This window comes from Capsicum annuum, chromosome 12, assembly GCF_002878395.1.
Source record: "Capsicum annuum cultivar UCD-10X-F1 chromosome 12, UCD10Xv1.1, whole genome shotgun sequence".
In the NCBI taxonomy this organism is placed as follows: domain Eukaryota; kingdom Viridiplantae; phylum Streptophyta; class Magnoliopsida; order Solanales; family Solanaceae; genus Capsicum; species Capsicum annuum.
Genome location: NC_061122.1, coordinates 81,496,112 through 81,518,061, shown reverse-complemented (window position 1 = coordinate 81,518,061; position 21,950 = coordinate 81,496,112). Strand labels below are relative to the sequence as shown.

The 21,950-nt window shown below is 37.7% G+C and overlaps 1 protein-coding gene across 2 annotated transcripts in view; it reads right to left on the bottom strand.

Annotated features, from left to right (window-relative positions):
• Positions 1–326: 326 nt before the first annotated feature.
• LOC107850460 overlaps positions 327–21,950 on the bottom strand; it is a 60,327-nt gene continuing 38,703 nt past the window's right edge. Inside the window, exons 7-13 of one of the 2 annotated variants that reach the window (XM_016694992.2) lie at positions 16,412–16,569; positions 13,438–13,606; positions 4,511–4,973; positions 3,571–3,972; positions 2,487–2,690; positions 1,242–1,375; positions 327–818 (exon numbers count right to left, since the gene is read on the bottom strand). In XM_016694992.2, the coding sequence (XP_016550478.2) occupies positions 647–818; positions 1,242–1,375; positions 2,487–2,690; positions 3,571–3,972; positions 4,511–4,973; positions 13,438–13,606; positions 16,412–16,569 (1,702 nt within the window). In that variant the 3' untranslated portion in view covers positions 327–646. The remainder of the gene's footprint in view (positions 819–1,241; positions 1,376–2,486; positions 2,691–3,570; positions 3,973–4,510; positions 4,974–13,437; positions 13,607–16,411; positions 16,570–21,950) is intronic. The other variant, XM_047401860.1, reaches the window with a different exon arrangement.

Genomic DNA, 21,950 nt, shown 5'->3' with positions numbered 1-21,950 from the left:
ATTCTTGTGTCTAATAGTTGCGATTTACTTTAGATCCCTATTGAGATCATAACAATGGCACGGACAGTCCACTTAAATATAAACACAGTGAACTATTGTGGAGGGAATTAACGAATTGAATTGGTGCTTTTCCCTCCTCTCATCTTTTCTCTGCTCTCTCCTCCTCATCTTCCTATTCTGAATCTAGCTTCTTCTATACTACAGTCTACAGGTCTCAGTAATCAATGGAGGTTCATTAGATTCTATCAATTTCCGTTTCTGCTTTAGATTCCTTGTAATAGTGTTGGCGATTGCTTAATATAAACGGAGAAAATGTGCCAAAAAACTGAGTCGATTAATTTTAGTTTCATATAGCAATCTAATCAGCCAGATCACAACAGTTCAAAAAATTGTTTACATATACAACTACTACTCAAGTACCACGGATGTGAATTTCAACTTTTTACACCTCCAGGAACACCTGCTGCTCTTTAAAACACCAATGACAAGGAGTTGGAAGCAACACCCAAATATAAAACAAATCTTTTTCTGCTTACAACTAATTCTCCATTCTGCGCGTGTTTGTTTTAGACTATATGCTACAAAATTTATGGTATGCTATTCTAAATTCCTCCAAACCTACAAGTAAAATTACAAAACACAGATTCTATTGCGAACCATTAACAGGAGTATCAATATTCTGCCTGGCAGAAATTACTCTATCAAGGGTTTCATCCGGGACCTTGATTCCGCTAGTCTCTAAATCTGCTACTATGGCAATTGCAGCATCAAGCTCCCCAAGATCAAGACATAATATGATGATTTCGTCATACAAAGGGCTGCAATGAATGGGTTAAGATCAACAATCAATCTAATCAATTTGTTAAACTTTTAGCTGCATGGACTCTTCACTTTCGATGCCGCACCCGTGTCTGATTCTACAAAAATACACTACTTTGGCGAATCCGAAATGCACCCGTTAGACATTTTTGACGAGTCCGAGCAACATAGCTTTTAGAGAAGACCATGATAACGATATACAAGATAAATTATGGAAAACACAGCAAAGCAGAGAGAGTTGTTGGAAGTGAACCGGTACAGAGTAGACGCAATCTCAGCTTGAACTCTACATGTTTAGCCAATCTTTGTGTAAACCTTTTTGTGATGTTATATTATTTATTTGTTTGTTGCAAGTCTGATTCATGTAGCACGAAAAAGATTATTCATAAAGAAGGAAGTATTTCGGGTAAAACCAAACTTACCTTCCAAATACATAACCAAGACTATGTGTTGTCTGCAAAATTTTCAAGAAAGCAGAAGGCACAGGAGCTCGTACTGCAGCCCGCAGTATCATAGCGCAATCCCCAATTGTTGGTGTCCCACCCAATTCTATTACCTGTGATAGAAATATTTATAGTTCACAACTGGAAAACAGAAGCATCCATACATGAAGCCAAGTTCACTAGCTATAAGGACAGGAAACAGGATAGCACCCCAGAATAGAACAACAATATTAGAAAACAAAGTTGTCAAAACCCTAAGCTTCATTCCAACAAAAACTCATGTATACATAGAGAATCTTTATTCCAGAACCCCTATAGACTTGATATTTCAAGAAATCTAGAAAAGCATAACTGTAACGCCTAAAGGGTTACAGAAGATGCTAGAAAGAAGAACCAAAAACTCCTGAAGGATGAACCAAGAAAGTTGTAACAACATTAAGATCCAGTCATGATTTTACCATTGCTTGGAATCACTAGTGATTTCATTACTTGCAGCAACGACTAGTAAAAATGTTACAGGAAACAAAGAACATGAAGGTAAGTTTTGAGCATCCTTGGCAGCTAGCGATTCCTCCATATAAGACTATAACATCCTAATGATGGATTATGCAGGAAAATCTTGGCAATCATGCAACTTTATTCAACCAAAAATTCAATGTTGGATTCCTTCCGTCTCCTTCATAAACAAAGGATGAGAGCCAGCCATCAAGAAGTTGGTCAACAATCATACCAAGTTCTAATCCATAAAGACCACCCCTGAGTTTCCAGGAAGAAGCAGGACTTGGAAAAATGAAAAATATGGAAAAGCAAGTGTTAAATGTAGGGATTATTCATGTGAAATATGTTGGGTGTTCTAGATTTTTTTGTTTTGTTTATTCAAATAAGAAGATTAAGGTGGACGGTAAAAGCAAACAATGCAATGCCACCATTTCTTTTTTCTCCTAAACACAATGCAATATCAACAATTAGCATAGAACTATGAAGAATCACAGAGCAAAGAGCTATTAATTACTGAGTCTGTAAGACAACCAGGGGAATTTAGCTATACTTGCCGAACAATATACATAGTTTCATGGATCCTCCAAAATCTGTCAAGGTATATACTTACATAGAAATTCAGCCTACAAGCATACTATTTAGCAAGAGATTACTTGTAGATTGAGGAAAGACTGCATGTAACATTCAGAAAATAATGAGGAGATTAAAAAGGATGCCATAACATACTTTTGTCATCACTTTAACCCCCAATTCAACTTCCCACTCCTGTGACCATCTTCGAGGAGCTTTGTTCTTGATTTCTTTTTCCCATGTCCAACCCCAAGCATCAGTGATTGTATACATATCGGATACATCAAATACTTTCCGTTTCCTCAGCTCCACAAATGCTTCACGAATGTCCAGCGGAAACCAGTCATCATCGTCATCATCCTGTGCAGATATGAAAAGACATATCTATCAAATACCCATGCTCTTAGACTGCGATTTTATACATCCTAAGAACTGCGATTTTATACATCCTAAGTAGCTTCAGAAGTATACAAGTCATTTTGCGAAAATTTGTAAATTTAAGGGCAATTTGTAGGAAGAACTTAGGGCCGTTACCTGGATGACTATTTTCACTTATGCTTGTATGCTAAACATTTGCCCATGAAACAAATATAGATGTACTAAGGCACCAGAACGGGTAGAAGATAAGTAAGTGAACCAAGTCGTCAACAGGTTTAATGTTCCAGTTCCTACTGATCTGAATGATCGTTTACTACGATTCAGTTACAAATGCTTAAGTTCACAACTACTGAGAAACAAATAAACCTAATGCTGTAGTACACATGAAATTTGAAGAATATAAAAAATTGTATTAGCAATTAAGCTTCGTATTACCTCACATGCAATTACTTATTCCTGTTGACAGACTCAAAGACACAAGTTTTAGTCACCTAAAGCACACCATCTGTGTGTTCTAGATAAAATAGAATGTATAAGTTTCGTAAAATGGTGAATCGGATGTGATTTAAGTACGAACTATGAAGCTAAAACATGCACAAGTAGATAAAGTAAAGGTAAAGTCAAAACATGAAGAGGGAAGAGGAAAACGTGATATATTTATCAATCCCTCAGTAGCTATGGAAGATGTACTAAAATATTACGGGAAGAAACAGGAATGATGGTGGATATTCAGTCTGAATCCTTATGAGATAGAAAGAGCAGATATCAACCAAATGATTTGCTTGTATCTTATGTCTTTTCTTTCTATTGAGATGCTATAACAATTAAGTAGCAATTTGATGAGCACCATAAAATGTCATACCACTGCAGCTACTCTAGAAATCCTTCTCCTGGATTTTCTTGAAGAGCTAGCTGTTGGATCAGAATCTTTTAACAATTGCACTCCAATCATTTGAAGAGGTTTTACAGCTTCAACTTCCTTATCCTTTCTGTCACCTACTTCCGGTTGGCTTTCGGTTTGCTCCACTTCTTCCTCCTCATCTTGTGCCTCCTCATCTTGTGCCTCGTCATCTTCAGCCTCTTTTGCGATATCATTGATAGCATCAGTATCATCTACCACATCAGTAGGTTCTAAGTCTATTATTTCCGACTGCTGGGCATAATTTTCATTTAAGTCCTCCCCAAGAAAGCGGCATTTCCAAAATTCTGTATTTCCTTCATGCAACTTTATACGTGAGATCAACTCATCCAGCTCTTCATCGACCTGGAAAATTAAAATAATATGATATAGCTTCTGAGGAATGACATGAATTTGCATGGTATCTCAAGACAATTAGTTACAGTTAACACACTTAAGGGTCATTTGCTAAGATGTATAAGAATAGTGCAAAATATGGTGTATTATTAATGCTCACATTAGTCGTGCTTGCATTTTTCTTATCCAGTTTTTGGTTTGGTGTATTAAAAATAACATCAATTGCATAATTTTTTAAAAAATAAAAAAAAAAAAAAAATACCCTCTATGGTGGAAAGGATATGGAAAATATTTTGAGGGACCATTGTGACTTTAACCATACTAATGCATGCAGTAGAATCTATTGCATTACTAATACCATGGATTTCCATGTATTAGTAATACACTCCTTAATACCAAAGAAAGAATATAACTAACGCAAGCATTAGTAATACATAGAATGAAAAAGTGCACCAAACAAAGTATTGGTATTAGTAAAATACACAGAGCTAATAAATGCATTATTTTTAATACACTCTACCAAACGATAATTTAGAATAACATTTACCTCTTCTTCTTCCTCCTCAACTGGAGGAACCCAAAGTGGCCTGCCTCTAGAACGATTTATTCTCCTTGCTTTTTGCACTCGTTGGTAGAGTACATTTCGGGTTCCATCAGTTGGTAGACCTTGTGCTTCTAGTTCTTCCTTTAATTCTGATACGATCATTTTACTAGCCGCTTTTGGTTTCAAGGCGTTCTGTTCAGGTCCTTTGATGACTTTCCTCAGTTTCTCCTCAATACGTATGTAATCAGACTCAGAAATGTTTCCCAGAATTGAAGGTCCTTCATTGAGTAAGGTTTTCAAAAGCTTCCTGTGGTGCAACCTCCACTCTTCGAGACATCTTTGTTTAAAAGAGGTTTCCCTAGGATTGGAATATACAAATCCTTGGGCATCAGGGTCTAATGGAGTTTTCCCCCTTCTTGGGACCCATCGTTTGCGGTCACCTGTGAGTCCACCTTCAGCAACATACCTGAATGTTATGGCCAACTAAATCACAACTTAAAGTGGAAATCAAACGCTGGAGACTGAAGCAGAACACCAGCATAACAAAGCTAGGAAAAAACTAATGAATATACGAACAAAGAAACAATTAGAAAAGGGAAAAAGGGTTAAATTTACCCCTCTGCTTTAGAAAATTGGCTAAACATACCTCCGTCATATTTGGGGCGAAATTTACCCCTCTACTTTGAAAAATTGACTAAATATATCCTTCGTCATACTTTGAGACCAAATTTACCCTCATTGTTAAGAAACTTTTTACAAGTACCCTTCCTTTGACAAAAAATCCCAAATCAACGTTAAATGACCCATTTTTTAAAAATACGACACTCTAATCTAACCCGCCCAATCTGAACCACAAAAAATACATAGACAAACATACCTCCCATAGTTTTGTTAGTCAAATTTTCTCAACGAACAAATATACTTCTGTCAACATGCAGCATGGGTAGGTTGTTTACAAATGAACAAAAAGTAAAATGGAATGGGATATGCAAAAGCATGGAACTAGAGAAAATATCTATTACAAACACTGCTCCTTGCTCCAATTAAGTTCAAATTTCAAAATTTGATATGCAATTTTATGTGCATCTAGATTCCAGAATCAGTTGATAAGTTTTTTGAGCAAATGACATTATGAAAAAAGTTATGTAGATTCAAATTGTATATAAAGACATAAGAATAAAGAGAAGTCACGATTGGCACATAAAGAAAACTCTTAACTCAATCATCCAGAGAAATATCCAATGGGCCTAATTTATTGGATTTGATCGCTAAGTGCCATTTTTCATAAGCTTTACACTAATGTGGATCCACGAACTGAGGGATGGGTATATTTGTTTGTGTTTGCACTGATGCAGATCCATATTTCATAAGCTATGCACTAATAAATATCCAGTGGCTTAATCTCGTTGGAAAAATTTGACCAATAGAACTGAAGGGGGTATATTTGTTAGTGTTTTTTTGTGGCTCGAGTCGAATTGGGCGGGTTAAATTAGGGTGTGTTTTATTTTTAAAAAATGGGGTATTTAACATTGATTTGAGCTTTTCTATTAAAAAAGGGTACATGTGAAATGTTTCTCAATAACGGGGTAAATTTGACCCCAAAGTATGATATCGAGGGTAATTTAGCCTTAAAGTATGACGAAGGGTATATTCAGTTAATTTTCTAAAGTAGGGGGTAAATTTGGCCCCAAAGTATAATAAAGGGTATATTTAGCCTATTTTTCAAATTAGAGGGATAAATTTGACCCTTTTCCCATCAGAAAAACAACCCATCATTAAACATGAAACTAGGGCAAGCCGACTTATTATCAGTATAATTACCATGACAACTTTCTAGCAGAAAAACTCAAAACTGAGAAAAAGACAAGAAGCTTGTCAGCTAAAAACAGAAAAGAATAGATGTGACAGTTATGCGCACCTGGAGGACAAAAAGGATCATGAATTAGAGGCTATATAATCGTCCCTTGACTATTCCACCAGCCCAGATATTATGCAAGTTTAGCTTGCATAATAATGGCCAAAAGAGGACAGTTCCCTCAATTATGAAAAATAAGGACTTATCAGCTTTCTAATGTTGACATCATGATCATCTTTAGTATCAGCGAATTCCAAAATGATATCCTCTCAACATGTGTGCACAACCCCATATTTTCGGGCTAGAATTTGAATTGTTCTTCACACGTGTATAGGCCCAAACCCAATGATTTCTGTTATATTTAAGTGTTCAGATCAATTCCCTAGTGTGTTAAGTATTTTGGATGTGAATTAAGATCATAGGAAACCTTTAGCACAAATACGAGTTGAACATCCTACAACTGATTAAGTTTTCGTATAAGTTTCTATTAGGGTCAATTGAAAGGAGCACAACTCCTAGAATATGAAGAGTTTTGTGGCCCAAAACCCTCTAAATAAAAGGTGTTTGAGTCTTCTTTCCAACGCCACCAACCGTTCGACAAGAGGAGTCCGGAGTAAATAGTTATGATCGTTTTAACAAAAGGTGGTAGAGCAGCTACGCAGCCCGGCAGACTTACGTGGGTTGCGTAGCTAGCCACGTAATTTGCGTGGGCAATTCCCGAATGTGTCCAAACATGCCTAGACCTGCGTGGTTCAGATGGGGGGCTACGTGGATCTCGTAGGTGAGCCACATAGCTGAAACCAAAGTTTTAAAAAATACCTCCTTAAAGGGGTAATTTCATCCCAACCTTTTTCCCTACCCCCACACAATTAAAAACTCCTATTCTCCATCAATTATCAAACATTTTCTATCATCCAACACCTCTCCTGTCTCCCTAAAACTCACAACTTCAAGTCTCAAGGAAAATCAAGCTAGGGTTCTCAATTCCACGAATTTTCTCCACAGTTCTCTCCTCTAAGGTATGTTGAAAAACCCCCTTTTGATTAAATCTATTAGTGGTTGATTTCCCAATTACAAAAGTGGGTTTCATGTGAATTTTGAATGTGCATTGTTTCATGGTTTTCGAAAGTAATTACTTAAGCTTGAGAACTCTTTTCTATGAAATTGCTTTTACATTGTTATTTGAACTTGAGGATTTAGATAACTAAATTGGAACCCAAACTCATTTCAACCTCCCAAACACATTCCAAATGACCTTAAGCCTCGATTCTCATCCAATTTTTTCAAAATTTTGAACCCACTTGCCAGTTTCTTCAAGAACTTCTCCAAATAGCACCACAACTAAGATCCAGGGTTCTTTTGGTGTGGGAAACACCTTTTAACACTTTTTAACCCACAAACCAACATCAAATGAGCAAGATCTAATTACCTAATTACTTCATCTGCGTATCACAAATGGATGATTTCCATATTGTCCCCTTGTTTGTTGCTGACTTTAAAACCTCTAAGCCAAAATTGTTCTAGTAAGTTGTGGACATGTTGGTTAGACCCTCCATGACAATCAGGAAACGAAACGGTGAAAAGGGATCACCTTGTCGTAATCCCCTACTTGAAGTGAAAAAGCCTTCAGGTGCACCATTGATCAGAACTGAAAATTTAATGGGGCTAATACAAAATCGAATTTATTTCACCTATTTATTGCCAAAACCCATTCTCCTCAGCAAGTTACACAGTTCACATGATCAAAAGCTTTTTCTATGTCTAACTTACATAGAATACCAGCTTTACCATGTTTCATTCTAGAGTCCAGACATTCATTAGCAATCAGGGCAGCATCCATGACCTGCCTATCCTTGATGAAAGCCATCTGATGTGAGTCGACCAGTTTGTGCATTACTGTCTTTAACCTTTTTGCGAGTAGCTTGGATATGATTTTATATACACCGGCTATCAGACTGATAGGTCTGTAATCTCTCAGCTCCTTTGCATCACTTCTTTTGGGGATTCATGCTATGTATGTGGCATTGAAGATTTTTTCAAAGAACTCTTGATTGTGGAAATTGTGTATTGGCAACATGATATCTCCTTTGATTATGTCCGACCAGTGAATGTAGAAACCCATATTAAAACCATCTGGCCTTGGAGCTTTGTCCATAGCACAAAGCTTTATACACTCAAATACCTCTTTTTCTTCAAAGGGTTTCCGTGTCCAATCCTTTTCTTGATCAGATATAATAGGGCCTGCAATCTGGTTGAATTCTGGTCTCCGATTTTCTAATTCTGAGTAAAGTTGCTCATAAAAATTGATTATTTCTGCTTTGATAACCCTTGGGTCTTTGATAACCTTTTATGGGCATTTGCGAATCTATGGAAAAACTGTGTTTTTGTACCCTTGTTTCAACCATTGTACTCAACCTGTGTTTCCTGTGTATTTCCTCCCTTGTGGCTAGCTCTTTAAACTTAGTGTTCAAGTTGGCTTGTAATGCAGTTTCAGCACTATCTAAACTCCTCATTTGTTGTATCTTGTCTAGGTCTGAAATCTAGTTAAGATTGTTTAAGTTATTTCCATCCTCAGATTGCCATTATTAACCAGGTTCCATTCCCTGAGCTTAGACTTCAATGCCTTCAGTTGCATTGCTAGTATATAGCCAGGTCTGCCTGCCACTATGAAAAAATCCCACCATATCTTCACCTAACCTTTGAAGCCATCTACTCTCAACCACCAATATTCAAACTTGAAGTGAAAAGAGTCCCACCTTTCTCAATTCACTCTTCGGTTCCCCATCTTTATATTTCATATCAAAGATTAGATTTCTAACCTCTTCTGGGACAAGCTAATTGGTGTAATTATTTATCTTTGAAGCCCCCCTCCTTTGTTCAAGCTTCTCCAACAGTGCTTTTGCATCCTCTTCTAATCCATCAAAAATAGCATCAAACTCTTTGCTTAGTTTTATTATGTTTTTCTGTACCCGGCATGTTGCTTCACTTTCAACCGCTCTATTACACCCACTGGCATCGGATTGGATTAGCGTAGGCTCCTCAATTGAAACTCGTTGACTCTGTGCGTCTTCCCATGCTTCCCCCTCTTTTCTACCTGTGTCAATCAGCCCGATTTCTGAGTTCCCAACCATAGACATGATGGTCGCACCTTGGCATAATGCTATGATTCATTACACTAACCCTAACCCTCATACCTTGAGGAACTTGTGTTTGGTTGTCCTTCCTATTGTTTTGTTAAGTTCGGATTTGAGGACGAATCCTTTCTAAGGAGGGGAGGATGATACGGGTCAAAGAGGCATCTTAACACTCGAGGACATGAAGATGTGAGTGAAGACCCAAGCTTGTGGAGCTACCCATCCAAGAAACAAGCTTTGAAGTGTAGAGAACAAGTCCCACACTCCAAAGTTGTTACTGTTCATCCGTCACTGTTCATCCGCCCCTTTGTAAGAGCTTTTTAGTCATTTTGAACTAAGTTAACCTAGCTATAAATAGAACCTCATTAGGTCATTTTGGGGAGATTTTTGGAGAATACATTTTGTAGCCTCTTTGAGAGTCTTTAGCAAGGTGGAATCCTTGGACAAGGTGGAATCCTTGTGTTGATCATTTGCTTAGAAACGGAGATTGCTTGAGAATTTTGGTTCCCTTGAGGTCACGTAAGAGATAGGTTTAGGTTGTGTGTGATATTAAAGGTCCAAAAGTGGAATAAGCTTTTGGGTTGTTAATATTATACCATCCCTTGGTCTATCTAACTATCTTTACTTTCTCGTAATCGTTTGCGTAACACTCCGTATTTTCAGGCTAGAGTTTAGACCGTCGTTCCTACGTATATAGACCCGAACTGAATTATTCTTGTAACACCCCGTATTTCGGGCTACAATATAGACCATGATTTCGATGCGTTGATAATCCCGAAGCCATAAATCCTATGCCAATATGGCATGTTAATTATTTGCGTAGTATGTGAATCCATTCAAGCTTGAATTTAGACCATAGAGGTCCTTCAACTCAAGGAAGAATTGAAACTATTTCGATCAATTAAGTTTTAGTGGACGTTGTAATTTGTGTCAGCTTCCATCGACCATAACTCTCTGTACATGTCGAATTAGGGAGCCTACTATGTGTCAAATGATAGGTCTTCGAGTTAGCTTTCCAACGATACCAATTTTGCTAAAATCCGGCACTCGAGCAAGAAGTTATGGCCTTTCAAAGTAGGAGGCGGCGCCTATGTAAACATAGGTGATAGCATAGGCAGCGCTTATGTAAAGGTTTCAAGTGACTTAAACACTCCGTTTTGGGGGCAAAATGGTCTTTTCCCACTCTTACTTAGCCCTAAACACGAAATTCAGTTCCCAAAGACCCCAAAATACACCTTCATTCATCAAAATTGTTCAAGAACTCTCTAGGGTTTCAAAATAAAAACTCAAGCAACTCAAGATTCAACCGTGGGTTTTAGAAACTAATTGCATATTTGGAATCCTCTCAACGTAGGCTTCAAGAAGCACCTAATATTCGTAGTAATCGAGGTACGTGGGGTTATCTCAAAAATCTCATTGGCTTTAAAAATTCATGTTTTCAAATGGGAGTTTTGAAATTACGAATATGATTATGTTTTAAACATTTTATGATATTAATTTGGCCCTCAGGCCTACTCCCAAAGTGATTTGCTATATGATATATGTATATGCATGTATTCCGAAAAGATGTTAACTTGAGAGCATGAATGATATGAAATTTCCTCTCTTGATGTGAATTTGTTTTAAATGTTCATATGATGTAAATTGTTTGAAAACATCTTGAAGAGCATGACATGAAATGTTTTGAGAATTGATATGATTTTGACTTGAAAACGAGAAGGTTATTCATGTTGAATACAATGGTTGAATGAGAAGAATGATGTGATATTGATGGCTTGCAAGTCGGGTATGACGATACCCTACAGAGTATGACACGTGATTGATTTGAACAAAGTTTGAATGCATTGATTTTCATGAGAAAGGTGGATGCCCGAAGAAGGCGTTTGAGTGAAAGGGCTCATCGATGGAAACCGTAGTTGCCGATGCGGGTCATATAATATTGTATCCTACATGGGAGGATAATAAAATAATTGGGACATCTCACATGGGGGGATTCCCGGCGGTGTACTCACATGGGGGTATACCGGCTCCAAATCCTAGCAGCTACTTGGATTGGAGGCTTGGCCGCGGAGCACCAGAGGTGGATTCCACATAGCCGTGGAATTACAATTGTAGGGTATTCCACCTAGCTCAATCGCATTACATTGGTATTAAAAACTATTACATTATGCCCATGTGTTTTCAAATAATTTGATATGAAACTGCTTTATAATGGCTCTCACCTATATTGTGTAAAAATATTATATTTCTGCTTTGATTTCTCTGTGTACCAGTACTTTTGTATTGACCCCCTCTCCTCCCAGGTTCAGAGGCACAGTCTAGGGGTCCAGACAACCAGTAGATTCCTTTCAACAGATCGCAGAATCAAGTGGTGAGTCTTCTATATTTCGGAAGGCCTGATGTCTGCAGTTTAATTTATCATTTATCAGTTTTGGGTCTACTGGGGGCCTTGTCCCAGTTTTCAGATAGACATTTGTTTTAATCATGTAGTAGAGATTTCGCAGACGTTATAGAGATGTTGTGTTGAGATTGTGTGTCCCCATTATTGTTTTCATATGATTCTTGACCATGTTTCCGTTATATAGTGTATCTTCCGTAATTTTTTTCATATAAGTCATGTGCATGATTACCAGATAGATAAGGGGTGTTTCGGGCCTTGATGGTTTGGAATACTCGTCACGGCCAGGGCCCCGGTTCGGATCGTGACAGTTTGTCTATATCTATGTAATCCGTTTGTGTTCTTGTCTTGTAACCGTGTGTTGTTGTTATTGCATCTTATTCATCAAGTGTTGCTGCTGTTTTAGTGTGTTTAATTCTTGATATCACTTCCCTTCTTGTTCTTCTTGCAAATCCGAGAAAGGTCATCAAAAAGGTTCATAATTCTTGAACTAGTGGACTGATTTTGGTGTTTGTGTTGTTGTGTTCTTGGGGAATTTTGGTATCACTCTACAAGTCTTATAAACTCTCCCCCTGAAACCTGAGGATTCCTTAAGCCTTTGTGATACCCATGTCAACGCATTTAAGCTTAGTGTCATCCTCCTGATGTACAATCTGGAACTCTCTACCCATTCATACCACATCTCATTCATAGACCTTGTCTCAGTAACGTCAAAAGACTTCCCACCCAAATCTGAAATAGATACGACTATCCATGGTAGATAAAGGCTTAAAACAAAAAAACAGAGAGGAATGACACTCCGGTGGTTGAATACCACCGGAGAAGGTATCATGACGTCCGAAAGGGACCTTTAGATGACTACATCATAAAATTTGCCTGGGAGCATTTTCTTTTTTCCACCAACTACGTGTGTTAAGTATTTTGGATGTAAATTAAGATCATAGGAAACCTCTGCACAAAGACAAGTTGAAGGTCCCATTACCGATTAAGTTTCGTACTATTAGGGTCAACTTGAAACGAGCATAACTCCTAGAATATGAAGAATTTTGTGGCCCAAGACCCACCAAAATGAAAGGTCTTTGAGTCTTCTTTCCAACGCCACCAACCGTTCATTAAGAGGAGTCCAAAGCGTAAAGTTATGAACGTTTCAACTGAGTGGCTTAATCATCCCAGCATCGCACTTTGATATTACATCATCAATCTTACCTCAATCAGTAGATAAATTTACTAAACAATTAGCGAGCTGAAGTCTGGCTACAATTCATAACAGTGGAAAATACCTTGAATTTAAAGTGTTAGGCATCAAGGGAGCAAACCACAGAAACCAGGGTGCTACAATAACAGGTCTTTTTCCTGATTATCGAGTTAATCACTGCACAGTTGTGCAAGCAGAGATAGAGAATTAGGTATATAATTAGTTGATATTTTATACTTCCATCATAGCACTTTTACCCACATATCAATTAGGAAAACAAACAAATAATGACAGAATCAATAAGTAAGAAACAAGATATGATCTACTAAAATGAATAAAAATGCTTACCTGGCTATGTAATCAATTTCATATCCAAGTTCAGCTTCTTCCTGCAAAGGTTCAATCCATGAGCTAACTAATGTACGATATTTTCTGCTCAAGATCATTGCTCTTGCTGGGATTGGCTGGCTATCTTTAGCCATAGCTTCAAGTGCTTCTAACAACTCAATAATCCTACCTGGAGTAAAAGATCACTAAGTTGATATTCTTGCTTAAGACTCCTCAAAGAAATTTATTTTTTGATAACCAAAGACTCCTCATAGAAATTACAACCACGGTATCTTATTTCAACAATTAAATGAGGGTGAAGTTCATAAATAGCTCCTAAAAATTGGCACCAACTCCCAAGTAGACACCTTAACTTCCCGACTTGCCATTTAAACAACTCTACTTGGTAGAGGTTTGTCGCTTGGACTGCCAGGTCTGACCTGGCACCACGTGTTTGTTATCTTTATATTTGAGTGTGTTACAGGTTATTCCAGTGCATTTCCAACTCAAAAAGCATAGTGAAATTCTTTTTAAACCTTATCTACCTCTATTTCGCCCCAAATGGGCCCCCTTCTATTCTTCATCTTTTTTGTTAGCCAACCACCATTAAAGCCACACCACTTTAGAACAATATACTAACGCCTCACAATTCCTTAATATAAGATACTTTCTTCGTCCGAAATTATGTGATGGTGTTTGATTGGGCTCGGAGTTTAAGAGTAGAAAAGGACTTTTGAAACTTATGGTCTTAAAAAAGCCATAGAAAAATTACCATTCTTTTTTGGAACTGATTGAAAAGGAAAAAGTATCACATAAATTGGAACAGAGGGATATTAACTTGACGTTCAGAATTCACATAAACTCAAATTATCATATCAAACGACTAAATTTACAGATATGAAACCAGTATACAAATCAAAGCTATTATCAGTAAGCATATTTTTTTTCTTTCTTGTTTTCTCTATTTTGTACCAATTCTCCAGTTTTGCTTCAATAGTAAAATAACAATAGTAGCTATAGTTGGTTCGTTTGAGTGAAACGAGTTCTATGGGAGGAACCCGGTGGCAAAAGAGGTACACCGGAGCGTAGAAATGCCTTTGCTGGGAGAAGATTCCCATGATTCGGAGGTGGTCTCCGATTTTGGTAATGATCATTGTTTTTGTTTTTTATTGTCAGAGAGTTTTTTTCTGGGGAAAGAATGGTTTGCTATGGGTTAAAGAAAAAGAAGATGAGAAAAATGGGAGTGATCGTCTGGGTATTTCTCGGTCGGACTTCTGGTCTAGTGACTCCTTGCTTTTCCCAATGGTAGTCTCTTGATGGTCTTCTCTGCCGGTGGATCTGTGGTAGAAAAGCAGGGAGAAGAAGAGAGGGATACGGAGGAGCAGGGGAAGGAAGGGGAGGTAGGAAAGTTGTTGCCTACTCCACTTAAATACCAGGCTCTTGTCTATGACAGGGTTTGAATTAGTGACATGTGATCAGTTCACACATCATACACTACGGGTGTGTTTGGTATGAAGGAAAATGTATTCTAGGAAAATAAGTGGGCTTCTTACTTATTTTCTTGTGTTCGGTATGTAAGCAACAAATAATATTCTAAAAGCATTTGTATATACATAATCTAGACAAGTCTATGGGAGGTGAGGGTGGGAGTAGGGGTGTGGGGACTACAAGGGTGGGGCGAAGATGATGAGTGATGGAGATGGGGAGGACGTGGAACTTGTTTTCCTACTTCCACTGGGGAAGTCGTTTTTCTTGTTTTTGAGGAACTTGTTCTCCTAGAGAATATATTTTCCAAGAATTTTGACAACCGAACATGGGAAAATGGGAAAACATTTTCCTCCATACCGAACCCTCCCTACGTTCTTTACCACTGGCTAACAGGCCCTATTGTCTGGTGTTGTTTTCAACGAATAATATCTGTGTGTGTGGTTGTGGTGGGGGGTGGGGGGGAGGGGGGTGGAGAGGTAAGGATGAAGAAACAAGTGAGGAAGAAAAATTACTTTCATTTGATTGCTTCATTCGACATTTTCCTGGTTGTCCAAGAGACAAATTTGCCACGTTGAGCTATCTATATGGTCAGTAGCATAGTTTTCTTTTCTTTTTTGGGGTAAGGTAAATAATTGTATTAACAACTTATGGAAACCTCGTAGACAAGTCATATACAAAAAGGTTATCTATGAGTTTCGTCTTAAATGAGCTTAAGGATACTCAGGGACAACTAATGCCAAAAACTGAAGCGAACATAATAAAATGCTTCAAGTACAAAGGAGATAAATGAATAATCTCAGCAATTAGGTATTTAAACTAGAAGCATATTGATTTTAACTGAACACCGGAAATTGGTTGATATAGTAGAGGAAAGGAAAGAAGTGCTAGCTTTTCATATTAGATAGGGCTAGAAGAAAGGTGAAATGGGAAGGGCTCGTGGCTCTCCCCTTCCATGGTGTGAGTTTCCATTTTTTAATGTGTATAAGAGTGAAATTTCTTATGATAGAGAATATGTTCTCCCAGCAATTTGGCAGGTTGTTCAACATTCAGAGCTCCCTCCTCCTGCTCCTTCCCCATCAAACCAAAAAAATAAACAGAAATGCATAGTCATAACATGGTTTTTTCGAGGAAAAGTTGTAACATGTTTTTCCTTGCCCATTTTGAATTGATCACTGATATTAATTTTAGGGCAACTTAACAGAAGCTTTGGAAAGGTAAGAAGAATGTAACCACACGAAACGTTCTTCATTATTCTTTACTGTCTAATGAGCAAACAGAGGTCCTTTCCTTGCATCTCTAATCATTGTTCTATTGGTGTTGATGGCGTTATTCCACGTCTATTTTAGTTGCATTATAAGTTATAACCTAACAAATCCATCTGATAGGTGAACATGCGTATAACAAATAAATCAAAGAAGTACCAGAGATATTTGTTCCTTTAGGGGGGTAGGCAAGAGCCTCTTAATCCTAAAAATAGAAATTTTGAATTGTCCATAGTATTTATTACCTTCTCTACATAGAGCACGAAGATACAATGAAAGTGGATCCCCGTACTTTCCAGCATTATAAAGCACTTGTGTTCCACCTTTAAAGTTCTTTAGACCACGGAAATGTCTGATAGCTTCACGTACCACACAATACTTGGTAAAGCATTCAACCAACAAACTGAAAAAGGTACATGGAAAGTTATCAAGTGAATGTTTTTCTTTTTTTTTGGGTGGGTTTTGGGGTTGGTGTTGGGGGAGGGGGGAACGTCTACCCAAGACTCTGCGCGTGCGCATAGCATGTACTATTAATACAATGGCCTCATCCTTGCTTCCACTTCTGCAGTTGGCTAACCAAAAGGTTGGCAACAGAACTTTATAAACAACTAAACAGAGTACACAAAAAGAACAAAGTACTCGTCCATGCTTAACTAGCTCAAAATAATAAAATACCCAGTGTAATACCACAAGAGCGTTTGGGGAGGGTAGGATGTACACAAACCTTACCCCTCAGCCCCTTGCTTAACTAGATCATGCTATTTATTTCAAATTTCTCCAGAATCAATTATAGGAATAAAGCTTTGCTGACAAGAAGGCCAAACATAAATTTCAACTCACTTAAGAGAGTTTCCAAGAAGTATCTTTTCTTTAATAGATTAGCTGCCCAAAACTATCAGTAAACCTACAGTGTCTTGAGTTGGGCAGTTCTCAAATCGACACAAAGTTAATAAAAGTTCTCCAACTACAACAATAATAACAACCCAATGTAGTCCCATAATGTGGGGCTTGGGGAGGGTAGAGTGTATGTAGACCTTACTCCTACCCCAGAGGTAGTGAGGCTATTTCAAATAGATTTCTGATAGACCCTCGACTTAAGAAAAACAATTCAAAGCAGTCCAGAAAACAAAATAAAGGAAAGAAACAACAGATAGTAACAACAACAATAGATAGAAACAGAACCACAGTAAAACAAAATAATATGATAGTCGAAGTAAAAAAAAACAACAGTTAGTAGCAGAAATCTAAGGACAACCAAAAAACCCACAGGAGTAACACTGTGACTACTAGTATGGACGAACAACAAGACAATGCACTCCCACCTACTAATCTTCTACCCTAATCCGTGTCCTCCACAACCCCTATCTAAAATCATGTCCTCGGTAAGCAATACAATCCAAATTGGCACCAACCTTTCAAGACCTATATTTCAAGGCCAACACAACGGGATCCAAGCCATGAGCATCACAAGGACACAAGAAAATCTTTGGAGGACCCCTTTTGAGACCTTGAATGAGCAATACTGTGTTTGGAAGGGAGCTTGGAGCATGGAAGGGCATTGGAGGCCACCAAGGCCACGGATTGCATTTTGTACAATTTGGCTATAGGTAGGGCATTTGGCGCACCGCCAACATCATTGGCGACACTCATTGACGATGCTCAAGACCACCACACAAGTTGAGGACCTCACTGGTTGATTTGGCGATGCCAAGGCATGATTGGTGCATCGCCAATATTTTTGGCGATGAAGAAGTGCTTCGCCAAAATGGGTCTTTTCCCTTATTAGGTCACTTTTGGTCCCATTTGTAGTAAGTCCTAGCCTAGACTATAAATAGCTTGTCTTTCATTTCCTTAGGTAGATTTTTATGACTATTGAATTTGTGAAACTCTTTTGAGAGTGTGAGTGCTTGGAAAAACCAATGTTAAAAAGCCGAGCTTAGGATTGTTTCCACGATACTAGTTTTGGGTTTTGTTATCATGAAAACTAAAAAAAAAAGTTTTTGAAAATCCCAAAAACTTTGAGTTTTGATTTTTGTGTCTTTTTGAGTTTCTAATACTAAAATCATGTTCTCTAGTCTACTTGAGTCTAGATCTGAGAAACTAGCTTGTTTGGGTTTGACTTGATGGATCCACCATTGGTGGAGGTGAAGAACTTGAAAACTTATCAAGTGGGTCTGTAGATCTAGGCGAAATTGGAATCTCTTGAGTATTGGGGTTTGTTCTCCTTCGCATTTGGAGTATTTGAGCTCAAACGGAGTAGAATTGTCGAACAAGCTGACAGATTAAGGCAGAATCTACTCCACAATGATTGGCAAATCAGCTAATCAAATTTACTCCACAAATCAGCTAACAAGTTGACTATAATCAGCTCCTATAAATATGGGATAGCATGTATCTTAGGAAAATATATTATTTTAGAAAATCGATTAGGGGAAATCCTTGATTCAAGAATTTCCCAAGAATCAGGGATTGATTAGTTCATTCTGATCTTACTTTTCTCTTATAAATACTGCACAATTCTATGAATAATACATACACTTTTGCAGTATCTTAACTTTCATGGTATCAGAGCGGGACGTTTTTCCCTAGTATCACATGGAAAAAACAGCTTTCCAAAGAGGTCATCTTTCTAGAACATCAAAAGAAGACAAAAGTTCTTCTCTAGAAGTTCCTACAGAAAATATGATGACTCAAGAAGGTAATGTTTCTCACATGTCAACTCTTGTGACAGTGAATAATAAAGATAACAGAAAAAGGCCATGGTGCGATCATTGCAAAAGACACTGGCACACCCGTGAAACATGTTGGAAGATTCATGGGAAACCACCGAACTGGAAGCAGAAGGGAGTTGATAATCGTGGCTTCCAATATCAACATGGTCAAGCCCTCCAAACAACTCATTCTGAGTAGGAGCAGCAACCTCCTCCAGATTCGTCTCCATTTACAAGGAAACAACGAGAAATTTTGCACAAACTCCTTCAATCTCCCCAGTTCCGTGCAAATGCACAAATCCTTCTAATCCTTCTTGTTCTTTTGTTGAAACGGGTATTGCAGCTTTTGTTTTTCTTAGTGCCAACTCCAACCAAAATGATTCGTGGATCATAGATTCAGGAGTTACTGATCACATGACGGAAGTTCCCATGCTTTCTCTACTTATACTCCTTGTGTAGGGATAATAAAATCAAGATAACTTAAGGTTCCTTCTCCTCAATCGCTGAAAAAGGAACTGTTAAACTATCTCCATCCCTCACACTTCATGATATTCTTCATGTTCCAAGTTGTCTTGTAATCTAGTTTCTGTCAGTAAATTAACCCGTTCTCTTAATTGTCGTGTTATTTTTAACTCTGATTTGTGTGAATTTCAAGAAAAGGTCTCGGGGAAGACAATTGGTAGTGCTAGAGAATATGAAAGTCTTAATTTTCTTGACAACGGGGACAACTCTATACAACTGAATCACTCTCTACAACTGAATCCTACTTGTTTGAACTCTACTTCTGTTTTGAATAAAGTCATGCTTTGGCACTATAGGCTTGGACATTCAAATTTTTATTATTTAAGACATTTATTACCTTAGTTATTAGAAAATAAAAATTTGTCCTTATTCCAGTGTGAATTTTGTGAATTGGCTAAGCATCACCGATCGTTTTTTCCCTCTCAAAAGTATCAGGCTTCTAAACCGTTTATGATGATTCATAGTGATGCTTGGGGACCGTCTAGAATTTCAACAATGTCCAGAAAATGATGGTTTGTAACTTTTATAAACGATCATACTAGACTAAGTTGGGTTTTTTTATTGAAGGACAAATCTGAGGTTAAAAATGTGTTTTGAGACTTTCTATGTAATGGTGGAAACACAGTTTAATGAGAAAATAAAAATTTTTCGAAGTGACAATGGTCGGGAATTTTTTAATGAACAATGAGGAAGTTTTTTCAAAAAAACTAGGTAGTACACCAAAGCTCTATCCGAATACACCTCAACATAATGGCATCGCAGAAAGAAAGAATAGGCACCTGTTAGAGGTAATTAGGGCCTTAATGTTTACCAGTAAGGTTCCACAATACCTTTGGGGAGAGGCTCTCTTGACTGCTACTTATCTTATTAATAGGATGTCATCTCGTCCTCTCAAATTTAAAACACCTTTTAACATTTTCAGAGAGAGTTTTCCTAGTTCTAGGTTAACTACAAATCTGCCATTGAAAGTGTTTGGGTGTACAACCTTTATTCAAGTTCATAATTGCAGTAAACTCGAACCAAGGGCTTAGAAGTGTATTTTGTAGGATATGCTCCAAATCAAAAAGGATATAAGTGTTATGATCCTCAGTCGAGGAGGATAATTGTCACAATGGATCTAACTTTCTTTGAATCTCAACTCTATTTTACTACTCATCTTCATGGGGAGTACTACGTAGGTGAAGATTCGTCTTTTTGGGATATTGAGAAAACTAGACATCAGGCAAATGATGGGCTAGATTTTACAATAAATACTAATGTGAGGGATCTTGGAGAAGATATGAATAGGTGCGATGCAAGAGATGAAAAAGACAGTGATTTGAGAGATGATAGGGACTTAAGTGGCTTAAATGATAAAAACTTTGATATTGAACCTGTAGAGCCTTCAAATGACAAAAATAAAAATGGGAACAGAGAACAAACAAAACAAATACTGGTGTATTCGAGAAGGAACCAACTCAAGAAAAAAAGACCAACGATCCTCAACATTGTCAAAAGTCACCTCCGCAAGACCTTCCTGGAATTCAATGTAATCCTCCAACTGATTCTATTTCTAATTCTTGTCAGATTTGGACATACCTATTACAAAACGCAAAGGTGTCAGAAATGTTACTAAATATCCTATTTCTATGTTTGTTTCCTATAAAAAGTTGTCTCCTAGTTATTCGGCGTTTACTTCACCACTTTCTAGTGTGGAGATCCCAAAAAATATGCAGGATGCTCTACGAGTTCCCGAGTGGAAGTAGGCTGTTTTGGAGGAATTGCGAGCATTTGAAAAAAATGAGACATGGGAGTTGGTAGATTTGCCTAAGGGAAAGAAACCAGTAGGCTGCAAATGGGTGTCCACCATCAAATTCAAGTCAGACGAATCCTTGAAGAGGTATAAGGCCTACCTAGTAGCTAAGGGGTTCATGCAGACATATGGCATTGACAATCTTGAGATGTTTGCTCCAGTAGCTAAGCTAAACTCAATTAGAGTTCTGTTAACAGTCGCACTAAACCTTGACTGGTCTCTTCAACAGTTGGATGTGAAGAATGCTTTCTTTAATGGGCAACTAGAGAAAGAAGTCTATATGGATCCCCCACCAGGTTTTGAAGAGAAGTACAAGTCAAAGATATGCAGACTGGGCTATTTCTTCTATTAATAGAAGGTCTATCAATAGATGCGGACTGGGCTAGTTCTTTTATTGATAGAAGGTCTACATCTGGATATTGTACATTTGTTAAGGGAAATTTAGTAACATGGAAGAGTAAGAAGCAAAACGTGGTGGCTCGAAGTAGTGCTGAGGCTGAGTATCGATCCATGGCACATGGAATTTGTGAAATGTTGTGGCTCAAGAAATTTTTGAAAGAACTAAGAAGACATGAGTTTGCCAATGAAGTTGTACTGTGACAATAAAGTTGCCATAAGCATTGCTCATAATCCAGTTCAACATCACAGAACAAAGCATGTTAAAAGTAGACAGACACTTCATTAAAGAGAAGATTGAAGATGGAAGTGTGTGCATCCCTTTCGTTCCAACAACTGAACAAGTAGCAGATATTTTCATAA